Source organism: Anabas testudineus, chromosome 7, assembly GCF_900324465.2.
Source record: "Anabas testudineus chromosome 7, fAnaTes1.2, whole genome shotgun sequence".
Lineage (NCBI taxonomy): Eukaryota > Metazoa > Chordata > Actinopteri > Anabantiformes > Anabantidae > Anabas > Anabas testudineus.
This window is the reverse complement of record NC_046616.1, coordinates 8,101,509-8,115,097: the sequence shown is the minus strand read 5'-3', so window position 1 is coordinate 8,115,097 and position 13,589 is coordinate 8,101,509. Positions and strand designations below refer to the sequence as shown.

The 13,589-nt window shown below is 39.9% G+C and overlaps 1 protein-coding gene across 5 annotated transcripts in view; it reads right to left on the bottom strand.

Moving 5' to 3' along the window:
• Positions 1 to 3,761: 3,761 nt before the first annotated feature.
• sema3h (sema domain, immunoglobulin domain (Ig), short basic domain, secreted, (semaphorin) 3H) overlaps positions 3,762 to 13,589 on the bottom strand; it is a 53,783-nt gene continuing 43,955 nt past the window's right edge. For 2 of the 5 annotated variants that reach the window (XM_026367123.1, XM_026367122.1), the window contains exons 13-21: positions 12,165 to 12,309; positions 11,732 to 11,821; positions 11,402 to 11,531; positions 11,185 to 11,273; positions 10,085 to 10,126; positions 9,478 to 9,635; positions 8,835 to 8,896; positions 8,424 to 8,566; positions 7,742 to 8,200 (exon numbers count right to left, since the gene is read on the bottom strand). In XM_026367123.1, the coding sequence (XP_026222908.1) occupies positions 7,742 to 8,200; positions 8,424 to 8,566; positions 8,835 to 8,896; positions 9,478 to 9,635; positions 10,085 to 10,126; positions 11,185 to 11,273; positions 11,402 to 11,531; positions 11,732 to 11,821; positions 12,165 to 12,309 (1,318 nt within the window). Of the gene's footprint in view, positions 8,201 to 8,423; positions 8,567 to 8,834; positions 8,897 to 9,477; positions 9,636 to 10,084; positions 10,127 to 11,184; positions 11,274 to 11,401; positions 11,532 to 11,731; positions 11,822 to 12,164; positions 12,310 to 13,589 lie in introns of all 5 variants that reach the window. The other 3 variants (XM_026367124.1, XM_026367125.1, XM_026367121.1) reach the window with 3 other exon arrangements.

The window sequence follows — 13,589 nt, the reverse complement described above, 5'->3', positions numbered from 1 at the left end:
GTTTGAAATTATTTAAACTGATGTTGAAAGGCCTCGGTGTCGGCTGTTTGCCTCTGCAGTGGAGGCTGGAGCCAACATCTGTGGTCCTGGAATCCTTGAATGTGGTCAGAAATGACAAACGCTGCTGCAGAGGAGGAGAACGGATTCAAAACCACATCGTCACCACATCTAAAGATCCTGTAAAAATGTCTATTCTACCGCATCCATCCAGTCCAGCTGCTCCCTCTCATGGTGGGGATTCAGCTGTTTTATCCTATTTATTTCCTCTTTGTTTGAGTCAAACATCAAAGCCTGAGACATTTACCTAAATATAATTAGACTTCTGAAACAATCCAATAGTTTCCAGAGTTTCCGCATAGACCATTCAATAGCCTCTATGAACCTTGCCAGGTTTATTTTTGATTTTAGGGAGATATAAGCTATTTTAACAGACGAGTATCTGCCACAATAAAGGCAATATTAAGGGAAATGAGGTACACAAGGCAAATTCAAAGCATGTGCCTCCATACAGATGTGGTATTTCCATAATAAAAGCATGAGACTGTATGTTTCATACAGGCAACCAAAATGATGGGCGATGGCCCATAAATCAAATATCCATAAATCACAATATATTATTTTTTCCAGTTCATGGGCCTTAAGAGGATCAAACTGAACCTTCCTCTTCAATAAGGCCATTTATCCTCAGAGAAACCAAAACTGGCACATTTGAATTAAAATAAAACTCTGGCATCAACTTAAAAAAAATATATCTGCAAAATGTATGTAAACTCTGGGACAGTTATGGCACGTGTTTCCAAAACCAACACAATCTTCACCCTTAAAATATCCAGATATTTCTATTTTATTACAAACATGTGATGAGATAAATCGTGGCCTTTGGATGGAAACTTCAGTGACTTTTTGTGAGGTTTTTGTGGATTCTTTAGAAGAAAATTAATTCATCAAGCATAAACTGCTAGGAGATCCAGTGGTTACATGTCAGAGGAAAGGTCGCCATCAATTAGAGGCATCCGTGGAAATATGTGCACACTCAACAACCATAATGTCCTTAAACATCCACAGAAATTAGTCTGAGATTCACGGAAAGCTGTCCGAAGCAGTTGGCTGTAAAATTCAATCTTAAGCATGAGCAGACACTTTTAATCAGCCTGAGAACTTCTCTGAAAGCTACACTGGGGTGCAGCACACAAACCTCTTATTACACCTAAAAAGCACTTTTATGAGCAAAATGGTGAAAAGAAGACTTTCTGGCTGACTGAGCTATGGGAAAAAAAAGTCTAAAGGGTGGATGAGTCATTCTGTGTGGCAAAGTGTCTCCTTCTCAGTGCTCGTTTCCTTTGCTGAAGTGTTGAGATGTTTGCTGTATGTTTTTTTATTGAATCATTACAAGGAACCATAAAATGCCAGAAAAACAAAAAAAACCTAAAGTCATTTCAAGTCCTCAATTTAGTTGTTATGACAGCTTGTCATCACGTTAGCATTGACTGGCCTTTATTTTGCTGGTCACCCTGACGTGACATCTCTAACATTCGTACATGTCCGGAAACAACCTTTTGAGACTGTGACTGTGCAGGGCTACCGACGCTGCCAGGCTCCTCTGGGACTTGTTCTAAATGTGTTGCAGTTTGTGGTTCCAATCACAACCCCACCATCTTCGTGACGTACGAGATGGGTGCACACACTCCGAGCGAGTTTTTTCTGTTCCCTGCCATTATGCCCACACACTGCTGTGCTCAGACTTTCACCACATGAGATAAGATTGGCCTTTGGTAAGATTAATAATTAGATGCACAGAATTTATTGTGCTTAAAAACAATTTCTGCAAGTTTAATGACCTTTTATAAGAAGTTAATTTACGAAGTGAATTTTACCAGTTTCATATCTTAATGATCCACGTCTCATCATCTGGTTGTTTCAAAGTGGTTCACCACACTGCATGTGCTCAGTTTGAAACCGCACTAAATGCTAATGTCAGCATGCTAAATTACTCACATTGACAAGGTAAAATACTTTTTGCAGTCATCTAAAGCATGCTGATAATTTGAACTTAGCACTAAACCCAAAGTTGCACTGAAGGCATTTGGAAATGTCATTAGTTTTGTACAGGGTCACAGTGGATGTGATTCAACCCACAGGAATCAAAAAAGGTTGACATTTAGAAGAAGTGTCCACTGCTCACATGCCAGAAAGACAAATAGTGTTTTCTAAACACTGCTCTTGAGGATCTATTCAGTATACTTTATTTTGCATGAGTGAACTGAGACTAATCAGTTAAAAACTGTATTTTTCTAAACAAGTTTTAGTTTGCGAGGCGCGATGGCACCAATATAATCAGAAAAGTCAATACAACATAATCACAGTATCACTTCTATACTTTGTCACACAATACAGGTTTGTAGGTAAAGCTGGAGAAGAAATGTCTCATTCTTAACAAAATGCAGTACTGCAGTGCACTAATGTACTTTTAATGCATGGTTTCCAATTATTTCCAGAAGGATATTCCTCTGCGTTTGTGCTTAGAAAGAAATGTGGCACCACAGTTGCTCGTGTTTCACCAAAGCCCATCAACTATGAAAAGCAGAATGCATTCATGGCGATATAAACAAACAGCAGAAAACAATAGGGCATTGCTGACCCCCTTGTAACCTCAAGGGTTTGGAAACACTAAATAAGAAAAATGAAGGCTGCTGGGTATCCGGCACGGCTGGAACGTAGCTTTCCCTCATCAGATGGCTCAGCAGAACACACCATTTGTTTCACATTTAATGAGAAAATACACTATGTGGTCAGTTTGGCAGTGAGTGATGGTGGTTGGGTATTGAATGCTATGTTACTGTTTTGGACTGAATGCAGTGACGGACAGCATGCATGAAAAAAACAACACATCTGAAGTGGAAAGAATCCCTGTATACACTAAACCCTGTTTCCAGGAAAGCTGAAGCTTTATTATTTTTTTTAATAATACTTAAATATGCAATTTACCAGTTTGCTTACATCTTTATTTATCTGAGAAAAGAGAGCACAAAGAAACATTTTTACTGTTTTCACTGACTGACTTTATTGTACTTATAAATATGGCTGTGTGGACTGACAATGAGGAAACCACACACCAATTCTGTGCATCTGTGTGTGGTACTGTCAGTGCTGAGGTGTATATAATTTTTCTGCACGTAATGGTCCACTGATTTGCGTCCAAAGCCGTTTGCGTGCTTGTGCATCTTTAAAACATCAATGCTGAATTTGTAGGCTGGTCCACTTGACCGAGGGCCATCCTCAAAAACAGCAGACTGAAAGAGGGTTTACGTTATTTGGGATTGCATCACTTTGGATTCCCACTCGACCCTGACAAACTGTTTACGGTTTAAAAGCTCAAAGCGTCACAATTCTGCCTTCGTAAATCATTTCAAGCTCTCAGGATCGCCGCAACAACAACAACTGCTTACTCTGTAAAGCAAAACAGAGCAGCACATTCAAAACCGAACTGAGAAGAAACGTTTGTGGCTCTGGGAGTCTGGTTCATTTTTTACCCTTCAGGAGAGAACAGGATAATGACTGAACTCAAATCTAATCAGAAGAAGAGAATGAAAAAACATAAAGAGGGTATTTCCTGAGGTGTTTGAAAAGACCCTGAAAGAGCATAAAAGCTCCAAAATAAAAATCTTAACAATATATTAGCACGTTTGTCACTTGACGTTGTTGCAATGTACACCGGATTGCACTGGATTCTTGTAGGCAGAATAAACCACAAAACACAGATCTACTCATTTGTAAGCAGACGTTTATACATATTTACAAAAAGGAAAACAAAGTCCCAGTCATCCGGGTCATGGTTTTCCCAGAGGTACAGTTTAGTGGCAGCGTGTTGTAAGTTCTTGAAGACGTTTCACCTCTCATCATTTCCAAGCGGCTGGAGCAGCAGCTTTATACACTCTGTGGAGTCATTAAGTTGTTAACACTGGGATGGTCACCTGTGTGTTGTCGTTCCATCTGTCGTTCATGTGTGTCTTTAGGGCCACCTGAAATAAAATGTGAATGACTGTGAAACCACGGCACTGTACGTCGGTGATAGATTATTCCAAGTGGCTGTACGATTATACAGTGACTTACAGGCTGCATCCACTGTGTTTGTAGGGCTATCATTGTGAGGACCGGCTAAAATGTCCTCAGTACAGTAGTCTACAAATTGTGCTGGTCCTCACAAAGTGTAACCTCTGGTTTAAGAGTAGGTGTTAAGGTTAGGTTTAAGGTTGGGGTAAAGTTTAGGGTGATGCAGTTAGTTGCGATGGTTAGGGTTAGGGTAAAGTAGAGTAGCATGGCCTATAGGACAGTAGTGGGCTGGGGAATGCATTATGTCAACGAGTGTCCTCACAGTGACTGTGTTAGGACCATTAAACACAGCCGGAGTCGCTCTGTATTTGCCCTAAATGTCACATTAACCAGCTGTTGCAGAACACAGCAAACCCTGATTTCATACTGTTGGCTTCACCCACTAACACGCCCTTTTGTTTTTTTGAGATGTGGCTGTTTCTGACACACGCATCCAACATCCAACTATTACACACTCCCTTCTAAACCCCCTTTCATTCTCTTTACTCCAACACACACAATCAGAAGCAGCTCAGTTCTTTTATGTGGCCAAAGCCAAAAAGCTAGGCCCATGTTAATTTTCTGCACGCTCTTTCTGCTTCTGGTCTGTTTTTTTATGGCATCAGAAGTGTCTCAGAACCACAGCTGACTTCCCCATTTCTGGTAGATTTACTTGACTGGCCTCTGAGCCTTTGTCTTGGCTCCTCTTCCTCTATTCCCACTAATGTCAAACACACACATTTATACTGTACAAAGACACATACACACAGAACTACACACTGCCAGAGCAGCAAAGGAACAGGGATCCTGCAGGACCCATCATGGGACAGTGTATTCACTCTAATATAAGAAGGCTTGTGCTCTTTGCATCATCACTGTGGGATAAAATTAAGCCAAATTCTCTTAAATTAATCTATATTCAGTCACAGATAGTCTTTTTATCCCCACTGCACTCTGATCTGAAAATTCGATTTATATCTGTTCCTCTCTTTTATCTCTTCAACAAACACACAAATAGAGAAATTTAAAATGTTTCTAAAAGACACATTTTTAGTTCCAGCAGCCTTGAGCCCTAATGGTTTCTACTTTTAAATCCCCGCAGGATGAGTAAGAATCTCAAAATAACAACTAAAAAAATAACTTTTCATAGATAGGAGTGGGAAGGTGCATCAACAGAAGCAGATGGTGACAATTAGAAATCCTGCAAAAACAGAAATAGATAAAGAAGAATACCGTGCAGACAGTGGGCACACAAACACAAAGACTGATAAACACACGAACATATTAATCAAACGTCCAGTTAGTTTCCTGATGAATAGAGCTTTAAGTGTTTTCCAAAAGTCTGACTTCAACAACAACAAGAAGAATTTTCACTCTAGATTAAACAAATAAGTACCACCAAGCAAACAGTTAAATAGAAGTGGAACAAGTGGTGATGGTTTAACATTTTAACATTGAGAACAAATCACAATTTACTGCTTTGCAAAGTCACTGAAGTTGCTCAAATCCAACAGGCCGGAGTCCACTCGACGCCAGTCCTGTTTAGCACCCTCTCAAGTTCCCATTTTGTATAATAAAGGCTTCTTTATTATACGCAGAGCCTGCTTCATACTGTAATTTACAGCCAGGTGCCATTACCAGCTGGAGCAGCAGGACCAGCAATATATTACTCCAATTTTTGTTGGTATAGCATCCACAGTCATTAACGGCTCATTTTAGGTCCTGAGCCAAAGTCTGAGAAACATGCATGTTCTGTACAGAGTTTGTTTGCACGTCATAGTCTGGTCCTCTTCAAATGTGTCTTCTTGTCCATGTTGTATCAACATTACTGAAAATCTTTATATATGTATTTTAACATTTGAAATGGTTCAGTATGCTCAACTCTCACAAACAAATGGCCACGAAATATTTAGTTTTTACTAGCTAGAAATACAATTTTAATAGTACCAATTAAAAAAAACACTCTGTGTTTAGCCAAAAATGTGTGGTAGCTCTGACCCTGGTCACGACCCTTACACTTATTAAAACCATTCGAAACACATTAAATTATCAATGTCAAGAAGATAATTGAACTTCTTTTTTAATTTACTGTGACGGCTTGATTGCACCTCATCTGATAGCAGCAACATCATTTCTTCCCAGAAACATACAGTAGGTAGAAAAATGAGAGCTGACGTGCAGATGTTACTTTTTCCCATGTAAAAATAAACGTGTTTCTGCCTCCATGTGAGATTCCAGACAAACTAAACCAACACTCAAAATAGCACAGAGTTTTTGTCTGACACACCAGATCCACCTTCATTACGTTCACTTTTTCCCCTAAACCTACACCTATACTAAACAAATCTGCTGCATGGCATCAAATAAGTGCCAGCTTTGCCTGGAGAACATAATGGAAAAAACCCTCCTGTAGTGTGTCTGTGCGGCTGCAACACAGCACCAACGTCCTGGGAAAATAGATGTGTAACCTCATCAAAGCCATCATCATGCTTTTCTCAGCCTTTCATCTTAGCGGTCGCAGTCAGTCATCTTGTGGTCAGACCCCACCTAAACAAAAAAACCAATGAAACTCTCACTGTAGGTGAGCACTTTGAAGGATTTCACTCAAAATGTTTTATATTCATTAGCGAAAAATGAGTAGAACTCATCTTCTTTATTTACAGCTATTCACAAACTGCCTCAGTTGCTGCTGTTTACTTAATGTTTTAGCCCGTTAATCATCAATCACTGCAGATTATTTTCCAAAACATACAATGAGTTTAGATTGATATGCACTCCACCACAGAATATTTAGATACATTTCACTTTCGTTTTAGTTTCTTTTTTGCTTCTGTTACATCTGAGATTTGACAGCAGGGTGCCAAACAACAACCAAATCCTTTAGCACTATTCACTTATTACTATCACTTTCTGACAACACAGCTTGTCAATCAAAGGTTTTCTGAGCAGTCGTCGCTCACATCTGAGACGTGCGATGCAGCGTTGTTGTAATTTGAACACGACACTAAGGAAAGTTTGGAACATGCAGTTTTCACTAATATAACTGTTAAAAAGGCAGCATCCTGTGCACTGTGATGGATTACATATGTCAAGATTTTTTTCTATATCTGCATGATGATTTTAATGAAAACCACTGTCTGCCTAGGAGCTAGGAAAGCAATCTAAAAACATCTGTTTAGGACAACAACTGGCAGCGTATTTGTGATTTGTAATTAATGGCCAAAACATGCAAAACCACCAGAATTATCCTACAAGGCAGCAATCTTTTTTAAAAGGTTGGATGATGTGTTCTCAAATCCTGAATTTCTACTTTTGGAACCTGACTTTCTTTCTTTGTAAAGACCCAAAACAACAGATGTATCTCTGAAACGTCACGAAACAGAGTCTGTCAAACTTTGAACATGCTGTTCATCCTTCATTCAACATGCTTTTTTTATTTACAAAGTCTTTGCAGTCTCCGATGTGTTGAATGTTCGTCAATGATGCTTTTTTTGTTTGTAGATACTGTAGATGCATGCGCATGTCATAGTCTCTGTACATACGGTATGTCAGTGTCTCAGTCTATAAGTTATGTGTGTGTCTGTGTAAATGTGTGTATATCTGTGTGTGTGTTCAGGTGACTGACAATCTGTCCTCTTACTCTGCGACACATTCAAGCACTCCTAGGTGCCCTCTGCTGCGGCTTGCTCCTGCTCTTCCTCCCCGCTGCTCTTCCTCCCCCTCCTCCGCCTCCTTTTCCTCCACCATGCTTGTGCCTTTCCCCCTTCCCTTTCTCCTTGTTCAGCTCCACCATGATGTTGCCGTGGCGGTGGTGGGTACGTGGGGGTCGGTATCCCAGAGCCTTGCAGTGTTGGCCGAGGTTTCCCGGGTGAATTAGCGCCATCACGTCCTCGTACCAGGGCTGGGCCCCGCCACTTGGATAGGACGAGCTGGACAAGGAGGCAAGCAGGCCATTGGCTGAGGGGCTCCACACAGAGAGGCGGACTGTGACAGCGGTCCAGTGGTAGCCATGCTCCTCCACCTGGCAATGGTAGACACCACCGTGAGACAGCTCAGCCCGACGAATCAGGACACCACGCTCAATCACCACCATCTGGTCACCTGTTACCACCTGGGAAAGAGGTAGAGAGAAGGTAAGTCGGATAGTTTTCTTCTTTCTCTGCAGATATTAGCAGCACTGCTACCTGCATCCTTGTTTTGAGACTTGTTTTGAGTGTTTTGAGACACTGTTGTTTTAGAGACTTGGTGGACAATCCCCTTGATTTCATGTTCTGTACGTAACATTGTAAAAATATAAACATAAATCACATCATCACAGAGAAATGTGTGTGTACCTGGTTTAGTTCAGGACTGTTCTCTCCAGCCTGTTTGTACCAGGTAACAGCAGCGTGTCTGGATCGAGGAAGACACTCCAGGTAGGTGCTGTTACCCTCGGCAACCATCATCACCCTCTGCTCTGCTTCCACCTGCAGCCCGGCTGAAAGAGACCAGGAAAAGACAAGTAAGGTTAAATATATATTTATATATTTCATTTAGCATTTACTTGGTTTATCTGACTTTCAAAGGATTATGTATGTTGTACAGATTTTAATTTGAGCCTTTAAATTAAAACAGATTTCAATGGTATTACTTTGAATATAATCTATAGTTATTAATATTAGCAATTATTTAGTTTAGTGTTGTAATGTGATTCTTTCAAACTGTATGTAAAGTGCTGTTGTGCAACCAGTGGATTAGCTCCTCACCTCCCTGTCTGACACACTGAGTTAGTGGATCCTCATCTTCCCCTAAATGACGAGCATTCCTCCTGTAAAAAAAACATAATTAGGTTTACCAAAGAATTTAAACTTCCTAGTCACTCCAAGTGGCTCCAATGTTCATTATATTCTGTAATTTGGAAGTCTGACAGAATAAAGCGTGGCTAGTAATATAATGTTTGTCCCCACGGCAGTGCTACAGAAATTCATTAGGTAATAAAGGAAATAAAAAGGCCTAATCCACTGGGGATAATTAGTTATTTCAACAAATTACATGCCAATATACCTTTTATATTATTAGATTTTATGCTGAAAGTACATATTTTAACTGATGTTGATGATAGTCACACTAGAGGAAAGGTGAAACATTGTCATTTGTAAATTTCATGGCAATCTGTCCATTTGTTATGCTTCGAACTGGAGGAAAGTGTTGTTGGAAAAATATTTCACCAGATAGTTCAGATGTAATCTGAGCCACATTTTAAACTATCAACAAATGTGGTTTAAATCTGATTTAGAAAAATGTATTCCATGTGTTAGACAACAAAAAATTCAACTTCTAGGCATAATCAACATAATTGGGTTTGTATTCATTGAATAAACATGAGCTGATGTAGTTGGTTGTTCGTACCTCCGCACAGTGGGCATGTAGGGGCTGCAGGCGTGTCCGTCCCAGGTGCAGTAGGGATCTCTGGCCAGGCAACACTCAGCGCAGGCCTGGCCGTAAAGTTCACACTGGTACAGCGCCAGCTGGGAGACACCCTCCCTGGAGCCCACAAACAACCACTGCTGGAGGAGGAGGAGAACAGGGAGAGGGAAGAAGTGGAGTAAAAGAGGTTGAGGAAGTAGGAGGAAAGAAAGTAAAGAGGAGGAGAATAATAAACGAGGGAGAGACAAGAGAGAAAGGGGTCATTCAGTTTGCTCCTGTGAAACAGAGACACTTTAACAATCAACAGCTAAACCATCCTCAGTCTCTGAGTCACACATCCAGCTCACAGTGTAACAATGTCACAGACAGAGAGCGTGTTTGTGTGTGTGGCATCTCTTTATTACTGCTCTGACTGAGGTGGGGTAACCATAGCAACTGGTGATGAAGCTGTCCTTGGAGATGCAAGGTGGAGATTGGAGTGATATGTGTGATGCTGTGCATGAGTGTGTGTGTGCGTGTGTGTGTGTATGTGTCTGCGTGTGAAGGAAGTTTGAAAGTGAGTTTCTGTCTCCCCCATCTCATCTGTTACCTTTTTCTTTGAGAGTGTCATGGCTGTCACTGGTGATTTGTGCTGCAAGGAAGAGAGAAAAGAAATCTGAGGAACATATCCAGTTTAAAAAGAGGCAAAACATGAAAGCAAAGAAAGCAAGAAGCTGTCGCGCTCAGACACACAGAAGGATTTCTGCATATTATTTTAAATAATCTAGAGAACTGATCTCATATTGTGGTAATCACATGTTTCTTTCATATCATTTGAAAGTCATTACACAAGCACACAGTACAATACAGAGCAGAAAAACAAACTTATGGCCTGACCACACTCACACAGACAAAGAAATCTCAACCACGTCAGTAAACACAGACCTTTTCTTGCATTTTGAATTTGAGCCTCCAGTGGAATTATGAACTATGAATACTGTGAACTGTACAATCTGATGTGATAACTGTATCCAGCTGTTGTAATTTTTGTGCTATGCAACATAATCTAGTGTTAATTCATGTCATATGTAAAGGTATATATATGCAGTATTTTAAATCTTTGGTTGGAGTTTAGGAAAGCATGAAGCATGATACAGTGTTCTTTCAGTTAGTTTAGACAGTTTAAGATTGAATGTTTTAGTGTTTTAGATATTTTAATATCTAATGTACTCTCTTTCATTTACATTCATTCATTAAATTTCTGTATGTAATATAAAATGGTCTTGCAAGTTGCAACAGTTAAAGATATTCCACATTAAATATTCAATTAGTTCAATTTCTGTTGCATGATTATGTTGTTTAAGTACACACTTATCTGAAGTCTACACTGCATTACTGCTTCATAATAAGATAAAGCTTTATTGTCATTGTACAGTCACACTTGGTCCAACAGTACAACGAAATTGCGAATAATAATGTCAATATTAAAAATAAACCTTAAATTCAGACTGCTCGCACACTGATTAGATCCACATAATCCCACTCAGTTCCAAGAGTCAAGTGTAAGTTGATTTGTGCAGGAATAAATTAGACAAACAGCTGCCTTGAATGTTAGGAAACACAGTCAAACTATCTGACAAGCCGCATGACTTGCAGTTATGTTAATATTTGTGGTACAACATTGTTTTCCAGAGTAACTGTTTTCTGTACCTGAAAGACCTGCAGCTGCTCCAGAGTGACCTCCTGACTCTGACCGTGCTCTCTGGGCAGATGGATGGCCTTCAGCACCAGACCAGAGTCTGCAGAAGAAACAGCACATTTTAAAAGTTTTAGTGAAAAAACAACATCCACTGCAGAGTTAATGTGACAAGCACATAAACCAACGCTTATTGAAACTTAGTGAAAAGTATCATTGCACACACTCTACCTGTGCCAATGAACAGGACGTCGTAGGTGCTGTCCACGGCCTCCACTCGATCCACCAGCATTTTGCTAAACTTGTAGTGAACGCCCACTCTGACCAAGAGGGGGCGCTCTCCCAGTGGCAGCACATTTTCCTAAAGCAGGGTAAACTTTACAATCAGAAACTGCACTACAGTAAATGTAAAAAATTCTATCCAGGCAGTCAGGTTCTCAATGTTGATAGAGAGCTAATTAAATTTGTTAAAAATACAAAAATGTTCTTCACCCCATGATAAAACAGGCCATAATATAATTTAATTACATGTCATTTAATACAGAGAAATTTCAGCTGAACCTGTAGCAGTGGGTGAGTCCTGCTGAAAAAGATGACATCATCAGGATACTCTCTGGTCGAACTGTAGCTTCCATATGTACTACTGGGACACTGAGAGAGACAAAAATTCATACTTTTGAGAACAATTGTGGTTTAGATTTTGAACATTATTGTAAATAAGGTACATTATTTTGTCACAAAGTGTGGTTTTCCATTCCACGTATTGAAAAAAATAAGTTATGCATGTTTCCATCCACTTTCATTATGCAAATGGTAGGAGTTGGCTAAATTTCCACTCAGCTTTTTCAATGTGTAAATGAAAAAAAAACCCCAAAAAAACTGGTGGACGAAAACCCACCTAACATCAGATTCAAAGTGTATAACTACAATAAGTGACTTCAGTACCTGTGTGAGTGTATTTACTGACTCAACATTGTCTGAAGGAAATACTTACTGTTCCAGGTCGTGGGTAAGGCACCTTGCCTGTAAACTCTGCCCACTTATACTGAGGCCCTTCTTTATGCAGGAAATTTCCCTTGAAAGCCCGAACAACATCTTCCATTCGGTAAACACAAACTGCTGAACCATTCAGAATATCACTGAGGACACACAAGAAAGAAGGAAAGAGGTGTGTCATTTATAGCAGTCAGACACAGATAATCTTTCCGACAGTTGTTATTCCAGCCTGCATGAATAAAATCATAAGCTGAACTTGTCTTTAATGATTTCACTTAAGCAGCGAGCTAAATAAGAAAGTGATGTACTGTATAAAGAGCTATGAGTCATTGTGGCTTTTCAGCTTGAATGCACCAATTTACTGAATGTGCTCCAACCCAACGTCCAGCTTGGATGAATGTGCTGCTTTTAGCACACCAGACTGCACCACAACATCCCATTCACCATACTTAAGATCAGGGTTTAGACTTACACTTAGGCAAAGTGTATCTGAGTTAAAGATTCCAGGAGTGTTTGTTGGGCAGAGCTGTTTAAAACAGACAGAAAGGCTGTGCTGTGATGAATCAGGGTGGTTTCTTTCTATTTAGTCTGAATTTTCTGTGGAGGGACATAAACCAACATTTCTGGTAGATCTATCCAAATACTGCAAAATCAGCTGATTTAAATGATTTAACTGAGTAGCGGAGGTATCCGTGTGAACATCTGCAATAACAGAAGACAAGAAGAGCAGAAGTTCATGCATTAACCTGCAATAAGTCACTACTTTCTACTCACTATAAAGCCCTGGTGAATTCGAACCTACATGACAGATTTCCATTATTGTATTTTCAAGTGTCATCTGTGTCTGTGATGTACTGAAAAAACAGAGATGTTCTATTTTAAAAAGTTGATGAGTTCAGTTTGAAATCTTGCTTGAATATCACATAAACTTAAAAAGAAAACAATCTATCAAATGAAAAGAAATAACCTGCAATTAATTGATGAACACCCATTTCTTTAAAACAAATATGCACTGTACCAAGACAACAAACTCAATCGACAATGTCCAACATACTGCACGTGATAGATGGACAATTAAATTAATAACTTAGCAAATAAAAACATGTTCAGAAGAGATCCCCAGCCTACACTCTTGACTTCTTGACTGCAGTCGACGTAGAGTGATCCGCAGAGAGAAGTTTCCGTTCAGAAAAGATGACCTTTGTGCACTCTGCAGTCCTGTGGTTAAGACCCCGCCCTGGGTGATGCAGTGGATTTCTGTCTGTTCCCCGCTGAGATTCCAGACACTTTCCAAAAACCAAAAATCAGACCAACTCCCTGCTCCACCGTGCCAAATGTTGTCATACTTCTGCTGCTACTGTGGCGTTCTGGCATCCACCTCTGAAACTGAGTTATTCTCAGGACATGTGGTGCTGTCAGTAAC